We start from the raw sequence: 17,348 nt of genomic DNA on the forward strand, positions 1-17,348 counted from the left end.
GTTTCCCCCCCCCCTTTCCTCTGAGAGGCATACCCCGCAACGAAGGTGTAGAACGTCGTTAATATGCAAATATAAAATATTATATATTATCAATATTATACGAGGTATTAAACAAATTATAATATGTACCTTTATAGTTCACAATATTTGGATTAGAAGAGTGTAATTGCATATTGACACATCGTTTTTAGTTCTGAACAACTTTCCATAATAACAATTTTCAGTATTATGAAAAATACAGGTATTTTACTCCTAACTGAAATTTTTATTTATTGACATATCTTGTAAAAAATTGATAAAAATTGATATTTTATGATTGCATTTAAAGTTTTAGAATATGCAGAGCTTTTTACTAAGAATAACTTTTTTTATTTATGATCCCATTGCAACAATTTTTTGAATATTGAAGAGATAGATTTTGAATAATTTGTTGTTTCTTTCTAATACATTTTAATTTTTAATATTATTGTGAAAATTATTTGTTTATCTTTTTTGTTAAAATGAAATTCCATATTTGTTTGATTGGATTCTACTTGTTTTTCATTTAAATATCCGCCATTTTGGATCCGCCATTTTGAAATTTAAATTTTTAATCTTTAATTCAGATTCAACAACCTGTTAAAAATAAAGACAATAAATGTTTTAGAAAAATGTTCTTTTTTATGTTCTTTTTAAAAAATCCGCATTTTGGATCCGCCATTTTATAGTGTATAATGTTAACATTTAAGTTAGGTTTATCAAAGCTCTCAAAAATAAATATATGTAGAAATAAATACATTTTGTAAAGAAATTATGATTTTACAACTATTTTTTAAGTTATCCGCCATTTTGGATCTGCCATTTTATAATTTAAATTATCAAAATTTGATTCAGGTTCAGCAACCTTTCAAAAATATCCAAATATATGTAAACAAACACGTTTTATAAAAAATAATTCGGATTTTACAACTGCTTTTTAAAGATTTTTAGGAAAAAATACGGCATTATGAATCCGCCATTTTGAATTTGCAAATTGTAATGTCAGATTCGGCTTCAGCATTATCAAAACTAAAATAAAAACATTTTTTATCAAAATAAAATGTTGAATTCACCCATATTCTCAACATTATTTATACAAAACAATTGTTATGGTTTAAACAATTAATAAACAATTAGCGGCGAAATTTGTGAGTAGACCTTTTTACTTTAACACATTTATAAACTATCAAAAAATGTTTTAAAAAAATATAACCTTGTTTGATTTTTTCCGAAACATTGTATCTTTTCGTTCTAATTGCACTCCCCTATGTGTCAAACTGGGTTTTACTTCTATTTAATACTTTCCTAGTACTGGAGTGCCTCAAAGTGCCTACTTGGGACCTTTTCTGTTTATAGTTTTTGTTGATGATGTTATCAGACCCTTGACTGACTGTCTACTGAACTGACTGAAGTCTTAGCATATGCAGATTACATATCGTCGGCTTACTGCCAAAACCAACTAACTCCACTTTTTAAAGTTTTGAGGAATCGACGTTTTAAACTTTAATTTGAAATGAAAAATCGTTTGAATTTAAAAATGATTTAATGACTGAAAAATATTAAAGTAAATAACATTATAAACGAAACATCATTCTCTTTGCCTTATCCCTATGCGGGGTCGGCTTCCCTAATTGCATTTCTCCACACAATTCTATCTTGGGCCATATCAATGTTAATCCCCTTTACCAACATGTCCTGCCTTATCGTCTCCCCCCAGCTCTTCTTTGGTCTTCCTCTCCTACTCCTTCCAGGAATCTGCACTTCAGCTATTCTTCGTATTGGGTGGTTAACGTCTCGACGTTGAACATGACCAAACCATCTTAACCTATGCTCTCTCATTTTGGCATCAATTGGTGCCACACCTAGACTTCCCCTAATATACTCATTTCTAATTTTATCCTTCTTTGTCACTCCACTCATCCATCTAAGCATTCTCATTTCCGCCACATGCATTCGCTGTTCCTCTTTCTTTTTCACTGCCCAACATTCAGTTCCGTACATCATAGCTGGTCTTATGGCTGTTTTATAGAATTTTCCCTTCAGCTTCATTGGAATTTTTCTGTCACACAACACACCACTCGCTTCTTTCCACTTCATCCATCCAGCCCTAATTCTACTGCATGCATCTCCATCTATTTCTCCATTACTCTGTAATACCGATCCTAGGTACTTAAAACTATTGCTTTTTACAATCATTTCACCATCCAAAGATACCATTTTATTTGTAGTAGCTCCATCTTTAAATGAACATTCCAAATACTCTGTTTTTGTCCTACTAAGTTTTAAACCTTTTTCCTCCAGAGCTTGTCTCCACTGTTCCAGTTTTTGTTCTAAGTCTCTTTCACTATTTCCTACTAACACGACATCATCAGCATACATTAAGCACCATGGAATGTTACCCTGTATTTTCGCTGTTATCTGGTCCAAAACTAATGAGAATAAATACGGACTAAGCACAGACCCTTGATGCAATCCTACTTTCACATGAAATTTATCAGTCTCTCCCACATCTGTCCTAACACTAGTCGTTACTCCCTCATACATATCCCTCACAATCTTTACATATTCACCAGGGACTCCTTTCTTATTGAGTGCCCACCACAGAATCTCTCGAGGAACTCTATCATATGCTTTCTCAAGATCAATGAATACCATATGAGCGTTTGTTTCTTTACTCCTGTATTTTTCCATCAACTGCCTTATAATGAAAATTGCATCTGTTGTTGATCTACCCTGCATAAAGCCAAATTGATTCTCGGATATTTCGGTTTCTTCACGTATCCGTCTATCAATTACTCTTTCCCATATTTTCATGGTGTGGCTAAGCAGTTTTATAGCCCTGTAGTTTGTACATTGTTGTATATCTCCCTTGTTTTTGTAAACAGGTACCAGTATACTGCTTCTCCATTCGTCTGGCATTTGTCCAACTTCCATAATTCTATTAAATAGACCTGCTAGCCACCTTGTTCCTGTCTCTCCCAATGCTCTCCATACTTCCCCAGGAATATCATCTGGTCCTACCGCTTTTCCTTTCTTTATTTTTTGAAGCGCTTGAGCCACTTCCTCGTTGGTTATTTTGGTGACCATTGCTGCTACTGTCTCCGTTGACTCTACAGGCTGTCTGTCAAATTCTTCATTTAATAAGCTGTCAAAGTACTTTCTCCATCTATTTTTGACATCCCTTTCGTGAACTAGTATTTTATTATTTTCATCTCGGATACATCTAATCTGATTAAAATCTTTTGCTTTCTTTGCTCTCTGTTTGGCTATTTTATATATCTTCGTTTCGCCTTCCCTGGTATCAAGTTGATCGTATAGGTTTGAATACGCTTCTGCTTTAGCTTTTGCTACTGCTACTTTCGCTTCCTTTTTGGCGACCATATAGTTTTGAAGATCTATGTCCGATCTGGTTTCTTGCCACTTTTTATATAATTTTCTCTTCTATGTTTCCTTGTACTTCATTTGACCACCACCAAGTCTCCTTATCTTCAAACTTCTTTCCTGACGTTTTCCCAAGTATTTCAATAGCCGTCTCTCTAATAATATTGGCCATTTTTCTCCAAATTGTGTTAGGGCTTCCTTTCATGTTCCAATATATTTTTTCTACTATTCTTTCCCTGAATAGACCTTCCTTCTCATCTTTTAGCATCCACCACTTGATTTTTTGTGGTCCTCTCCGATATTTTTGTTTAGTTTCGCTTTTTACTTCGATGTCCAGAACAAGCAGCTTATGTTGTTGGCTTACTGTCTCACTAACTATTACCTTGCAGTCCTTGCATTCACGTATGTCTTCTTTCCTTATCATGAAGTAGTCTATTTGGGATTGATGTTGTCCACTTTTGTAGGTAATAAGTTGAGTTTCTCTCTTTTTAAAGAATGTGTTAACAATCGCCATATCCAATGCTGTTGCTAATTCTAGCATGTCATCTCCAGCTTCATTTCTAGTTCCAAAGCCTAATCCCCCATGTATTGTTTCATATCCTGTCTTGGCTTGGCCCACATGTGCATTGAAATCACCTCCTATTATAACTTTCTCCTCCGCTGGAATATCACTCAGTATGTCTCCCAATTGATCATAGAAAGCTCTTCTTTCATTCTCACCCAGACCTGTTTGAGGAGCATACACACACACAACATTCAATACTTCTTTATCAATTACAAATTTCACTGACATCATTCTATCACTCGTTCTTACAACATCTACTACGTTATCTTTCATTTCACTATCAGCAATTATACCAACTCCATTTCTAGTGTTACTACTCCCTACATACCACAATTTATATCCATCACCTAGTTCTTTCGCCCTTTGTCCTTTCCACCTAGTTTCTTGAATACAAGCAATTTGAACTCTTCTTCGTTTGAGCGCATCCACTAACTCCAGACTCTTACCTGTAAGACTACCAAGATTCCAAGACCCTATCCTGATTTTTCTAACCTGCAATGGTGTTCCCCCTGAGATAGTCCTCACCCGGAGATCCGAATGGAGGCTCATTTTACTTCCGGAACATTTTACCTCAGGAGATGCCATCATTTCAGTATAAGTTTTTATTTCGTTTGGAGAAGGTCTTTTCATTATTATGGCCTGAAAAGATTTTTGGATATTTGATGCCTGAATGCCTTTTCTATCAGCACCATACCCTGCCCTGTCCTGCACGTTTAGCCAATACACCACCAATGCAACCAAAGTGCAGTATTACCCCACACCCGCCTGCATTTTTCTGTATAGGCCAGGATCCCTACTGTAAGGACTGCCCTATAAGCCAATGTATTGTTGCCCGTATCCCGCCACTAGGAGGCACGTACTTCATTCGGGATACCCGAATATTCAATTCGGGATTCGGGAAAAATATTAAAGTAAATAACATTATAAACGAAACATTTTGTTAAAAAATTATTAAAATGAAGTGAAAGTTAAAAAAAAGTACAAAAAACATTTTTTTTCGGCACTTGTCGGGTTTTGGCGGTACAAAGTTGTCAACTTCTAGGTAACTTTGAACATCACTGTCCTCCAAATCAGGCACTTGTCTTGTTTTGGCAGAACTAGAATATTGTAAATGATAAAATACTATTTTATTTAAACAGAGATGTACAGACAACTGCACGTATCTGTTTTTGGCTGAATAAAAGTGTCATCATTGGAATTAGTTGTTTTGAGACCCTTCTGTTTCCCACATTTAAAATCTGCTTTGAAGTGTCTGGTTTCATCAGTACATTCTTTGATAATTAATAAGTACAAAGGCGTACTTAACTCAGAATCGACAAAAAGTGGAGTTAGTTGGTTTTGGCACTTTGGCAGTAAGCCGACGATATTATTCAAGACTAATCTGATTGAATTGGGTTACAGAAATCATTGGACAGTTTTATGATCTAGTGTGTTACTTAATGACAAATTAATTATTAATCGTGAAAAATGTCAGGTGATCCAGTTTTATAATCTGTTGAGCCTATGGAATTTAATTATAATTTGGATAATATTTTCAGTAGAGTATCAGAAATATTACATCAGTTACATCAGGGGTACGGGGTAGAATTAAATAGGGTTACATCAGGTGTATCAAGAATTTTCCACACAAATTGGATTTCAACAGGAAGATAAGCATATTGTGCCATCTATTCAACATTGCCTTAGAGGAGGCTATTAGAGATTCTCGAAATAACAACAAGAGAAACCATTATTAATAGGCTATTCTAAATTGGAAATAAGCTGTAAATATTTTACTGTCACCATTGCATTTGGTTATCTTTTTAAAGACAGATTACATTATGATTTTTTTGTGACGGATATTCTTGATTTGGGGTTGATTTCATGTAATTGAATGAACTATCTTTCAGTAAAGTCGTCCCAGGAACGCAACTCATAAATATTGGCAATATCATTTTAAAGTCTTCTACTTTAAAATGTATAATATAGGTATATGTCTGAATTGCCGATATAAATGAGTCAGATTAAATAGATCATTAGAAGAATTTTTTACTAACCAACAACATTTTTGTTTAATTTAGTAATATTTTGTATTTTGACAACGACATCCAATTTGGGTGTCAAAACATTAATCAAATTATTTTTTTAGTTAAATTGTGGCTTATTTCCCATTTAGAATAGTTTATTATAAAAATGCCACAAGGAAATAGCTTCAGAACAACATTATTAACAGGAGCGTACAAATACTACTGTCTGCAGATGACATTGATATCATAGCAAGAAGAAAGGCAGACCTTTGGAAATACTAGTAAAACTAAGTATAACATACTGTAACAAAAGAGAAAACTTGGCCGACCGCCGTATAACAGTAAACACCTCGAGAATGACGTCATCGAATGATCTAGGCCTCGGCGGAAAGGAGGAGGAACTTCTCGAACATACGACCTGTAGGCGGAACACGCTGATAGCTAGAGATGGGCGTCGATTGTTCCAGAATAACAACTGGGTATAAATACGGGCATATTTGTAAATACAGTTTAGTCTTAAGCTAAAGTTTGTAAAGTAAACTTGTATAAATAAATAATAAAGTCGTAAATAAATACGAACCGCTAGTTTTATTGTAATTATAAGTAATTACAATAGTCACGTTACAGTTGGTGTCGGTGTTCGGTAAACTTAGTGCGATATAAATAAGTGAATTACAGAGAGACTTTAAAAGACTTTTGAACTTTATTCGTCGGGAATAACCGGAGTGCGTTAATTGTTCGGTATTCGGAAAGACTTTTAAAAGACATTTTGAAAAGTACGTGTGTGCCGACTAAAGATGTTGCTAGAAGAACTTTCGCTAAAACAGCTCCGTGAACAATTAGAAGAGTACGAGCAAGATGCCAGTGGGTCCAAGAAAGTCCTGAAAGCACGACTCGAGGAGGTCCTCAAGAAGAATGGAGATGACCCAAAGACGTTCCACTTCCAGTCAGCAGAACAAGCGATCTTATCGAAATTCGAAAGTGTTTCTCAAAAGATCGATGAAACGTCTAAGATAAGTCTAAGTCTTTCTCAAAAGATCGATGAAACTTCTAGAAAGAACAACGAAAAACTCGAAGAAGTTAGTAGACAGAACAACGAGAAACTTGAAGAAGTTAGTAGACAGAACAACGAGAAATTTGAAAGTGTTTCTCAAAAGATCGATGAAACTTCTAGAAAAAGCGATGAGAAATTTGAAAGTGTTTCTCAAGTAATTAAAGACGTTTGTAGACAGAATGACGAGAAATTTGAAGAAGTTTCTAGAACATTCGATAAGATGCAGAAAAGTGTAGAGACCGTAAAAGAAAAGATCAAACAACTAGAGAGCATGATAACCGATACAAAAGTACAACCATCAGTTAATGCAGCAGCGTTAGATCCTGTAGTGAAAGATGAACTACCGAGAGACGAAACGTCGCATAATATGAGATTCAAATTACCACCATTCGATGGAAAGTCCTCTTGGTCCATATATCTTAGACAATTTGAAGCTATTGCGACCGCCAATCATTGGACCGAACAGGAAAAGGCTGTTTCCTTGACTGCTGCTTTGCGAGGTGATGCTGCAGATATATTAAGATCAATTCCTAAGGGTCAAGAAAATTGTTACCAGACCTTGTTCACTCGTCTAGAAAAACGCTATGGAGATGCCCATCTACAACAAGTATACAAAGCACAACTGCGAAGTAGAAGTCAACGAGCAAGTGAGAATCTGCAAGAATTTGAAGCAGATGTGGCTCGTGTGGTGCGGTTGGCTTATCCAGAGGTGCCAGACAGCGTTTTAGAAGAAATTGCAGTAGATACCTTCGTCAATGGGCTGAAAGATAATGAACTACAGAAAGCTTTACGACTAGCAAGGCCGAAAGTTTTAGATGAAGCACTTGCTATTGCATTGGAACACGAAACGGCTAGTCAAACTTCACGAGGCCATAGAGTAAGAACCATTGAAGAAAGTGACGAACACAACGATGAACGTCTGGAGGAAATGATACGGAGAGTATTAAGTAATCAGATGCCAAAGAGACGCGAGCCTAGATGTTGGAATTGTGGAGACGTAGGCCACATTCGTCGTAATTGTAAGAAGATCGTACAGCCGTCGGAAAACTAGAGCGGGTCGACACCAAGGGGCAACTGCCGACCTCGAGAACTAGAGCCCCCATAGTAACTGTCAACCTCACGTCCTCCGGTGGAATCCACAACTTATACATCGAAGGTCGTATCAGTAATAGATGTAGATCATTTTTGGTGGATACAGGTGCAACGAGAACTATCGCACGTCCAGATGTAGTACGAGACCATAATAAATTATCACCTGCAACAGTAAAGCTTAGAACAGCGACTGGTGAGCTAATTAATACATATGGCGAGGCTAATATGTCAGTATCCATTGGCCAGACCACAGTTGAACATCAAGTATTAATTGCCGAGATCTCCGACGAATTCATATTGGGGATGCACGTACTAAGGAAAGTGGGGGCAATATTGGATGTTCAAAATGGAGTTCTCAAGATCAATGGTGAAGAGTTGCCCTTTCACGACGACAAAGAAGATGTCATCCGCTTACTTACTACATGCGACGTAACCATACCCGGTAATAGTGAGAAAATTCTGATGACCATGCTTGATGGACACTGCCGAGAGGGAAGTTTAAGGATGGTCGAAGATGTGGATAATGTCGAGTTCCTAACGGCGAAAACTTTGGTAAAAGTTCGAGATGTGATCCCTGTAAGAGTTATGAATTTAAGGGAAACTGCTATCAAGTTAAGTAGAGGAGCTTTGATCGGGCAGTGTGTTCCCGTGGCTTCAATTTGCTCTGTGAATACCAATGAGAAATCATCGAAGGCGAAGTATCCAAAGGAGCTTGTTGAGATGATCATTGAAAGATGCCAAGATCTTGATCATGAACGAACGGAAAAAGTGACGTCTATGCTGATAGAGTATCAAGATGTTTTTGCTATTGACACGAAGGATAAGGGAAAAACAAGCATAGTGACGCATAAAATAAATACCGGAGACGCTCAGCCAATCAGACAACGGCCTAGACGACTTCCATTTGCGAAAAGAGATGAAGCCGAAGAGATTATCAAGGATATGGACAAACAAGGGGTAATTGAACCATCGAACAGTCCATGGACATCACCAGTAGTTCTGGTAAAGAAGAAAGATGGTTCAACGCGTTTTTGTATCGACTACCGCCAGCTCAATGCGGTAACAAAAAAAGATAGTTATCCTTTGCCCAGAATAGACGATACATTGGATACTCTCTCCGGTTCTCGTTGGTTTTCCACACTCGATTTAAAAAGTGGATATTGGCAAGTAGACATGGAGCCAGCCGATCGGGAGAAAACCGCATTTTCGATAGGATCAGGGCTTTGGCAGTTTACGGCTATGCCGTTTGGTTTATGTAATGCCCCTGCCACATTTGAAAGATTAATGGAGGCAGTTTTAAGAGGTCTAACATGGAAAACATGCCTGGTTTACTTGGATGATGTAATTGTGGTTGGAAGGTCCTTTGATGAACATGCCAAGAATCTAATAGTAGTCTTTCAACGATTGAGGGCAGCGAACTTGAAGTTAAGTCCGAAGAAATGTCACATGTTTCGACGAGAAGTTAAGTATTTGGGACATATTGTATCGAGTAATGGTGTAACAGCTGATCCTGAAAAGATTGAAGCAATTAAAGATTGGCCAGTACCAAGAGATAAACATGAAATTAGAAGTTTCCTTGGCCTATGTACATATTACCGACGATTTGTCAAAGGATTTGCCAATATCTCCAAGCCCCTAACAAAGTTGACGGAGGAGGGCAAAGAATATACATGGAGTGAGGAGTGTCAAAAAGCTTTCGAACAACTACAAAGGGCTCTGATCAGTGCACCGATATTAAGCTACCCGGGACAGGCAGGAAAATTTGTTTTGGATACCGATGCTAGCAACAGTGCCATAGGAGCTGTTCTCTCACAAATCCAGGATGGACAGGAAAAAGTCATCGCTTATTTCAGCAAAGTCCTGTCGAAACCAGAAAGAAACTATTGCGTTACCAGAAGAGAACTGCTGGGTGTAGTGAAGGCTTGCGAACATTTCCATAAATACTTGTACGGCAGAAAGTTCCTTCTTCGAACAGATCACGCTGCTCTAAAATTGCTCATACAATTCCGTAATCCAGAGGGCCAGATGGCAAGATGGTTAGAACGACTGCAAGAATATGATTATGAGATAGAACACAGGGCCGGAAGAGTTCATTCAAATGCTGATGCCCTTTCGAGACGACCATGCAGTGCAAATTGTAATCACTGTGCCAAATTAGAGCAACGATTTTGCCCCGTGAGACGAACCACCGTAGTTAATGAGCAATGGCAGCCCCAACAGTTACAAAACGCCCAAGAAGATGATTCATGTATAAAAAGAGTATTGGATTGGATGCGGCAAGGTGAAAGACCTAGTTGGCAGAACATTAGTGCATGTAGTCCAGAAGTCAAGGCCTACTGGAGCCAATGGAATTGCCTGGTACTAAAAGATGATCTTCTGTACAGAACCTTTGAGAACGATGATGGTACAGAATCTAAGCTGCAGTTGATTGTACCTAAAAGTAAAGTGTCAGAAGTATTGCGTCAGTTGCATGACGGTACATCAGGTGGACACTTTGGTATTACGAAGACTCTGCAAAAGGTTCGAGAACGGTTCTATTGGGTGAACTGTAAAGATGATGTAAGAAGATGGTGCCGGAAATGTGAACTGTGTGCATCCGGTAATGGTCCAGTTGGTAAAAAGAGAGCACCCATGAGACAGTACAATGTTGGAAGTCCTATGGAAAGAGTAGCAATCGACATTGCAGGTCCATTTCCAGAAACCGATGCTGGAAATAAATACATTCTGGTAGCCATGGACTATTTTACGAAATGGACCGAGGCCTATGCATTACCGAATCAAGAAGCTGCTACCGTTGCAGAGGTACTTGTTAAAGAATTCTTCAGCCGATTTGGTGTTCCCTTGGAGATCCACTCCGACCAAGGGCGAAACTTTGAGTCAGCTCTTTTCCAAAACGTTTGTAAATTGATTGGTGCCAATAAGACCAGAACAACACCCCTGCATCCTCAATCAGATGGAATGGTCGAGAGGATGAACCGAACGATGGGTAAACACTTGTCCAAAGTTGTATCTGAACATCAGCGAGATTGGGACCAACACATTCATTTATTCCTGATGGCCTACCGCTCGGCCGGGAATGAAACTACAGGTCAAACACCAACCTGCCTGATGTTGGGTCGTGAAGTTCGTTTGCCCTGCGACCTAGAGTTTGGCTGCAGACCTTCCGAGGAATATGTTGCAGGCGAAGAATACGTAGACCGCCTGAAGTTACGAATGAACAACATTCATGAACTTGCCCGACAACATATCCAGATAGCCAGTGACAGAATGAAAGATCAATATGATTCTCGCTGTAAGAATGAAAGCTTCGAAGTAGGTGATCTTGTCTGGCTTTATAATCCACAACGTCGTCGAGGCCTGTGTCCTAAACTGCAAAGACAATGGGAAGGTCCGTATGAAGTTAAGAAGAAAATAAATGACGTAATATACAGAATTAAGAAGTTACCAAACGGTAAACCAAAAGTTATTCACATAAATCGTCTTACACCATATGCTGGCTCAAATGAAACAGAGGAAGCCCGACTCCTTCAACAGGAGATGAAAGATGCACCACAGCCAAGTTTTAAGGAATTTATGTCAAATTACACAGAAAGAAAGAGTGCTAGATTCGGCGTGACCACAGAAGTTCAGCAAGATCTGTTTGGTGTTCCAGAAAACGTCTCTCTAGCCCACTGTGTTGCCCAAGACCTCGAGATGACTAAAGGAATCTCGTCCGTATTCAATAGAAAGTTCGGCCGCCTGGACGAGTTAAGGAATCAACAACCTAAAATTGGAAGAGTATTGCGATTGGAAGATGGTCCTCGATCTTTGCTGTATATAGTGACCAGGAAGTCTTATACGGACACGCCAAGCTATGAGAACATATGGCGTGCTCTAACTAATTTGAAGAAAATCGTGTGTAATTATGACATCGAAGATTTGGCTATACCAAAAATAGGCCATGCAGTAGAAAATCTGGATTGGAAGATTGTGAGAAGCATGCTTGAAGTGATCTTCAGAGAAACTGGCGTACGAATTACTGTGTGTTGCATGAACCCGAAGATGTCATACCCTTCAAAGACAGTAGACTGCTATTTCTTCTTGAAGGGTGTATGCAGAGCTGGAGAGTCGTGTAGATTCCGCCATCCTGGGCCTTCATCTAGAGTTGCTGATCGGGACGCTCAGATCTTAAGAGGGGAGCAGTGTAACAAAAGAGAAAACTTGGCCGACCGCCGTATAACAGTAAACACCTCGAGAATGACGTCATCGAATGATCTAGGCCTCAGCGGAAAGGAGGAGGAACTTCTCGAACATACGACCTGTAGGCGGAACACGCTGATAGCTAGAGATGGGCGTCGATTGTTCCAGAATAACAACTGGGTATAAATACGGGCATATTTGTAAATACAGTTTAGTCTTAAGCTAAAGTTTGTAAAGTAAACTTGTATAAACAAATAATAAAGTCGTAAATAAATACGAACCGCTAGTTTTATTGTAATTGGACGGCGTTATGCATAACTTGACCAAGAGCCATTTCTTTAATATCGAGATAACAGCGGATTCTGGTGACACATAGCTAAAACTATCTTGGAAAAAATCCCTGTTATTCTCACGTTAACAGTTACTAAGAAAAACAAAATTAAACCAAGCGACATTAATCCACTTTCCATTAAGCGACCATTAAGCAACCAAGAAACGAAAAACTTTGAAGCGATTTATCTCAAAACTATGTTTTGGCGCTTGGTCGAGTTATGCATAACGCCGTCCAATTATAAGTAATTACAATAGTCACGTTACAATACTATGAATATATTATGAAGGTTTCATAGGTTATTATTAGAAGATTGTTTAATAAATCTAAGCAGATTGTAATGTATGCAGGTGATTAAACTTGGTGGGAAGAACCACAAGAGACATCACAGAACTCTATGTGCCAACTCTAAATGTTAAACTTTATTATGGGAAAATTGTGAGAAGTTGCACTCATGTAATTACCGCTAGATGGCGACTTATAACAGTTTGCGGCATTAATCCGCAACGGTCGCGGCAGAACAGCGTTCCTTTCATGAAACTCTGCATGCACGGTTTTTTCCGCTACCGTTGTAGTTTCGCGTGTTTTAAAATGGTTGTTACAGAAAAACTCATTGAAATTGTTAAACAATATCCTATAATATATGATTTAACGGACGAAGAAAAAAAGATAAAATCTGGAATAGTGTAGGGTCAGAATTAGGAGAAAATGATGTTTTCATTATATATCATAATATTATTATTAATTTGCGTGCATAGAGATTACGCCCACTTAAAAATTTAGTCATTTTTGATGTCTTGTATTTCCTAAACCTGTTGGCCGATTTAAAAATATAATTTGTTCACATTTGTATGGCGAATAGTCGCGTCGGATTTCGCGTCAATATGGAGAACCCTTGTCCGCTACCGCTCCGCCTGCGAATGTTCCGCTACGGAAAATTCGCGTCGCAAAACTTTCGCGTCGGTTTGGGGGATCCTTAAAATTTTAAAACATCGCTCCTGAAAATACTTTTCGACTTGTAACATTTTTCCAAACCAACAAAGCAAGGAAATAATGAAACTTACAGAATTTGGGTGTACAGATAACTGAGGATGGCAGCGAGAAGGAGGAAATAGGGCAACAGATAATGTTTGCTAACAAAGCATACTTCTCTCTGTTGCAGGTGTTTGGATCCAAACCGCTTGTTCATATGCAGGCGTTTTGCCAACATCGACACCGCGATTTACCTGTCTTCCCCCTGTTTTACTTGCTCTCACCCTAATGCCGCCTTTGAAGTCACCAAGATAAACAGGGGGAAAACAGGTAAACCGCGGCGTCAAAGTTGGCAAACCACCCTATATGAACAAGGCCAAAGAAATCCATAAGGAAGTACAGTTTAAAATATATAAAACCATCAAACGACCAATAGCAACATAATTGGTGTAGAAACATGGACCATGACAGAAAAGACAATACACCTTATTAACACTTTTGAAAGAAAGATATTAAGGAAGATATTGGGACTCCTTTGCGACAATGGTATATGGAGAATAAGGTTCAACCAGTATAAAGATTGTGCTGGGCAGGTCACCTTATATGAATGGATAACGACAGAACACCTAGTAGAACTCCTAGCAGAACTATGGTGGGATGTCAGTGAATAGGAAGACCAAGGAATATGTGGATAGATGAAGTGAAAACCAATGCTAAAGAAACATTGAGGGTGGACAACTGGAGGAGAGCATCCAAGGACAGAGATACATTGGAGGCTGGGGGATGCCTGGCCTAGGCTGGGGGATGCCTGGCCTTGGCTGGGCCCGACTTGGGTTGTAGAGCCATAAAAGAGAAAGATATTATGAGGGTGACAAATAATAATATGCAAGTAGCAAAACCCGAAGATCTAATGGCCTAACTCTAATTTGGATATTTAAAAATGTGCCTAAAACTAGCAATAAAATTTAAAAACTCACCTTTTATCAATAAACAATATAATACAGGCATTAATTAAGGTGCTTATCAACACATGCAATACATGAAAGCCGGATACAACAACAGCAATTGCAAGTCCAACGGCGGCTCCAATTAACTTCTTATTCTCTACATTGTTAATTGTTCGATAATAAAAACCAAATCCCATTTGGAAAAATATGAGACCCAGGTAAATTATATCGTCAGTATTCATTTTGGTTTAAATTTTTTTACAATATACTTTATGTAATCATTAATAGGCCGGCGCCGAACAGAAACAACTTACACACACGCTAGAATGTTACAAATCGTTTGATAATAGCGTGAACTCAACTGTGAAGGGTTCAAAGTTTGGCCAATTGGTTGATATTCTACTCCACATACAACTATACAACGTTGTTATAATTAAATTTGCATAATCTGTCTTCCACTATAGTGCGCTTCAGCCAAGAATAAACGTATATTTATTTGGAAATGTGTATACATTTTATTATATTATTTATTTAAATATTTAGTTCCTCATTTTTGTTAAGAAATTTTGAAACTGATTTTCACAGCACCTGATTTTAACCTCCTGTTACTCTTCCTCCTTGTTAAAAAATATTTAAAATCAACGAACTGTCATCAACGAACTGGAACTGTCAGATTGACAGTTCGTTGTTTATTCTAATCGGCACAAATGAACTACTTGATCATAGACGGAGGTGGTTACTATTTTCGGAGGTCTCGAACACTTTTAAATTTATTAAAACTTTAACCGACCAAAAGGAATAAATTAAAATTAAAATCTGCGATATCCAATCGATATTATTAAATTATTAGAAGACTTTTTTAGTAAGCAACAACATTTTTGTTTAATTTATTAATATTTTGTATTTTGACAACGACATGCGATTTGGACGTCGAAACGTTAATAAAATAATTTTTTTAGTTAAATTGTGGCTTATTTCCCATTTAGAATAGTTGATATCCAATCGAATTTAAAATTCTGCGATAAGCAGAATTATTTTTACAATTCTGTTTAAATAGGTAGTTTGGTTTCGTTTCGGAGGTGTTCATGTAGCACTTATGTAGCCCCACTGAAGACGTCTGGAGAGACAGAAACGTAAGTATGGGGATGGTGGATCACCTCTGAATCGAAATGAAACGTATTAATAGCTGGTAATAGTACACGTTCGCTAACGGTAAGATATTGCAAAATTTCTAAATTTTAAAGAACCGCTTGGAATATTATGAAATTTGGCATAAACATACCTAGCTAATAAGTCAAAGAAAAAAGTGATATTGTGTCGATGTGTGCTTTTGCCCTGGGGGTGAATTTTACCCCTTCTCGGGAGTGAAAAAGTATACGTCCAAAATAAGTCCAGAAATGGATAAACTGACCAATTTTAAGCAACTTTTGTTCTATAGAGTTTTTCACCAAGTCAATACTTTTTGAGTTATTTTTATACGGTTTTTCGCAAATAACCCAAAAAGTAAGTATTTTGTCGAAAAAAAAACATTCTTAGCAAAAATATAGCCTGTAAAAAAGTAAAAAGAATGGTGTAGGGTGCGTACATATTTGATCTCTAGACATAATAGTAGAAGATAATGAAAAATAGGTTCATATTCGTCAAACTCCAAATCGAATATTTTAACATGAAATAACCAAAAATGAAACACTTTTTGGGGAAAACTCATTACAACTTTTTTTAAAGTGTTTAAAAAATGCTTTATTTTTGCTTTATAAAAAATTACTAGCATCAAGAGTAAACAAGTCACGTTCAAAATAAAGTTGATCAAATAAGTATAGGTGGATAGATATTGTTCGTCCGCTATAACTTTTCCCATGCGTCACGATTCATTTTCAAACAAATTAATTCAAAACATAAAGTGAAACCATGTGAAACGAACGTCGATATGTATATACATTTTATCGGCGTACGTTTCACTTTATGTTTTGACTTAATTTGTTTGAAAATGAATCGTGACGCATGGGAAAAGTTATAGCGGACGAACAATAGATTCCTTGCCTTCCGTTTTTCGATTACCTTTACCTGCTGCTCGCTCTGAACGTTAACAAAGTGTCAAAGCAAAATCGACCGACCTGCTCATGGTGGCGGTTTTTTGAAATTTTATCAGGACGCTTTGTGTATGTTTAAATGAGACATTTAAAAAAATGCCGTGTCCCGCTAGTGATATTATGTATTAATATAAACAGAAAATAAAAACGCACTTAATCTGATATAAATTCCAATATTGATTATCAGTTTGATTTTGTATACATAACCTCACTATTGCAGTTTATGTCAATAAATCTTTATTAACGAAAAAGAAAATATTTTTGTTGCACTATAAATTACAGTATAAATTAATAACTAATGAATTCTAACAATTGTATTCGGTTATTCACTACAAAATAAAATATTCAAGTTTAACAAAATAATCCCATAAAACTCAATGTTAAAACGTCCTGACAAAATCTGACAGCGTGTCACGTGACTGTAAGTAGAGGGGAGACGCACGGAGCCATCAGCACCTGCTGTGGCCATTAGTGGACCATTAGTGGACTACAACCTCCCCGCTGAGCTGGTACAGTTATTCCCCTATAATTAGAGTTACTACTAGCTAGTTATTATATATTATATATATAATATTAGTTATTATACAGGGTGTAACGAAAATACAGGTCATAAATTTAATCGCATATTCTGGGACCAAAAATAGTTTGATTGAACCTAACTTTATATATCGAAAACTATTAAAAGATTTTTTATTGAAAATGGACATATGGCA

General features: G+C 37.3%; 1 protein-coding gene across 1 annotated transcript in view; it reads right to left on the reverse strand.

Moving 5' to 3' along the window:
• Positions 1–15,170, reverse strand: part of LOC114331760 (lysophospholipid acyltransferase 7) — a 44,019-nt gene extending 28,849 nt beyond the window's left edge. The window contains exon 1 of the mRNA XM_028281398.2: positions 14,576–15,170. Coding sequence (XP_028137199.1) covers positions 14,576–14,787 — 212 coding nt within the window. The 5' untranslated portion in view covers positions 14,788–15,170. The remainder of the gene's footprint in view (positions 1–14,575) is intronic.
• Between the last annotated feature and the right edge of the window lie 2,178 nt (positions 15,171–17,348).

The sequence above is a fragment of the Diabrotica virgifera genome, chromosome 8 (genome assembly GCF_917563875.1).
Source record: "Diabrotica virgifera virgifera chromosome 8, PGI_DIABVI_V3a".
In the NCBI taxonomy this organism is placed as follows: domain Eukaryota; kingdom Metazoa; phylum Arthropoda; class Insecta; order Coleoptera; family Chrysomelidae; genus Diabrotica; species Diabrotica virgifera.